The sequence below is a fragment of the Staurois parvus genome, unplaced genomic scaffold (assembly GCF_062004578.1).
Source record: "Staurois parvus isolate SC_StPar_1 unplaced genomic scaffold, SC_StPar_1.0 ptg000486l, whole genome shotgun sequence".
Taxonomy (NCBI): Eukaryota; Metazoa; Chordata; class Amphibia; order Anura; family Ranidae; genus Staurois; species Staurois parvus.
The window spans coordinates 2,057,279-2,059,821 of NW_028318282.1; the positions used below are offsets into that span (position 1 = coordinate 2,057,279).

Genomic DNA, 2,543 nt, shown 5'->3' on the forward strand with positions numbered 1-2,543 from the left:
TCAATGCAATCTGAAATTCTGATTTCTGAAAAATATCTTTTTAATTGACCGCTTTACCTCTGCATTCCTCAAGGTATATATAAGAGGATTCAAAGCTGGTGTAATAACAGTAACCAGAATAGCACTCATTCTGTCTTGCTCTAGAGAGTTGTCAGTACTTGGCCCCAGATATGTCATTAGTGCAGTTCCGATGTATAAAAAGACAACTGTGAGGTGTGAAGTACAAGTAGAAAAAACTTTTCTTCTATCACGAGAAGACTGGATGTTCAGAACATGGCTTCCAATAAACATATAGGAAATAATGATAAGTGTGAAGGTACTCACAGCAACAAGAGCAAATATAATGGAGGTGATGAGTTCACTCAAATGTGAATCTGCACAGGCCAGTTTTAGAACTGGTTTAATATCACAATAAAAATGACTGACCTGCTTTCTGCTACAGTAAGGCAATCTAAATGTTATAATTGTTTGTGAAAATGAGTAGAGGAACCCAATGATCCAGCAACTTATGGCCAACTGAATACAAGTAGTTCTTGCCATGAGAAGATGATACTGAAGAGGATTACAAATGGCAACATATCTGTCATAAGACATAGAAGTGAGAAGTAGGGCCTCAGTACTTCCCAAAAAATGATAGAAATGTAGCTGTGCAATACAACCAATTATTGATATTCTTTTGTCTCCAATGAGCAAGCCAGATAGCATTTTAGGGACAGTAGTGGTAGAATAGAAGAAGTCCAGGAAAGAGAGATTGCCAAGAAAGAAGTACATTGGCTTGTGAAGGGCATGATCAAGAATAATCAGGGTGAAAATGCTGGCATTCCCTAATATGTTGAACAGATAAAAGAGAAGGAATGAAAAGAAGAGTAAAATCTGAAGCTCTTGGACATCAGTAAGACCTAAAAGGACAAATTCATCTATAGCAGTGTGATTTAACCATCCCATTTGACAATCTTTAGGAGGACCTAGAACACATGAACCAATTATTTTGCTTATTGTTTATGCAGTAAAAGTCTTTATATGAGCAGACAGCAAGGACAGTTTTAATTAGCTTTTTAGGTACTGTGGAGGAAGTGTTCTGTTTCCAGAGCTTGAATCATGGTCACACAGTGAAAATTTTGATTTGTGGGCTCATGCTCTGATTATTGAATAATTTTTCTTTCGCTTAACCCATACATTTTTAATAGGGAATATTATGCACCCATCATGTGAACAGAAATGTTCCTAATAGAAAAGAGAAATGTCAGCGCTGCAGATAAAGGTGGCCCTATATAACAGAGTCCAATTTTTGGGCCGAGAGCTGGCTACCAATCATTCCTGTCTAATTGGAGATGGAAGATGTGTACAATTACCAATGGAGACCACAGTAACACACCTGTCTTGATGCCCACTTCAAATTAGGGAAATCAATAGTAAAATGAAAGCAAAGGAAGAAGGCGCACTGGCCAGGTGCATTATCACAAGACTCTTTAAAAACGTGTAAGCTACGCCCCATTGGATGGATGCAAAACAGTGTTAGGACTGGATTATTCTACATGCTTGTGTTCATGTACTTTTGTGAGTACATATGTACCTGCTTTTAATACTAAAGAGTCTCATGATATTGCATTGGGTCAGTGCGCCTCCTTCCTTTGATTTCATTTTACAAATGTACAGTGGCAGAATGTATGGAAATTCTCAACATGAAAGATATATTTGGGAAACCCAAGTGGTATAGACAATTTGTTTGTTACTGCAGGGTCAGATATATAAACTGAAAAAAGATTAATTTTACTATCCAATTGAAGGTAAATGATACCCAAACACATATCTCTAATTATCTTGCATGCTGACATAGAGCCTATTCATGCCAGCAGCTGCTTTACAATGGGAAGGCTGCAGCGGCAATGCACCAACTGCAGAGCATTGCACTGTTCACTTTTTTAAATTAACTTTATTGAAATGTCACACTGGCATTTCCTTAAGTTCCATTTGGCTGCCTCGCCATGTGAGGTGGTAGATTGCCTTGCACTGCGATGACAGTGGTGTGAACCGATTTGTTTCGCAGTGGGGCTGTGGTGGAACTGCACTGGAATAGCCATCCAACACAGTCCCATCACATCTGGTGTGAACGGATTCCTAATACCACTGAAGTGCAATCTGTGTCAATATCTGTGTCATACTACATAAATATCTGTGTTTAGAGACCACTGACACAAGTTCAGTTTTTATTAACACCTCCAATACATGGTCCAAAAAAAAAAAAAAGTAGGTTGGTGGGTAAATGGCTTGCATGCCATAAGTGGGGTCTGTGATTCTGAAAAATGATGGGATAATATTGTTTGTAGACACTGATTCATAAAAGGCTTGCATGCCATAAATGGAATCTGTGATTCTGAAAAATGAGGGGAAAATTGTCTGTAGACATTGATTCATGATACATAGCACATAGAGCATGCAAAATATTAATTTCTGGCTCACAGCAGTTACAATGTAAATGTAATGAGTCATATTTCCCAATACACAGTTGTCCTGAGCGTATTCGTCCTTGTTACTTTAAGACA

General features: G+C 38.1%; 1 protein-coding gene across 1 annotated transcript; it reads right to left on the reverse strand.

Moving 5' to 3' along the window:
• On the reverse strand, positions 1 to 945 carry LOC149452266 (olfactory receptor 12D1-like). Its single transcript, XM_089689543.1, has one exon. It carries the CDS (start codon positions 943 to 945, stop codon positions 1 to 3), a length of 945 nt encoding a protein of 314 aa, XP_089545669.1.
• Positions 946 to 2,543: the final 1,598 nt, after the last annotated feature.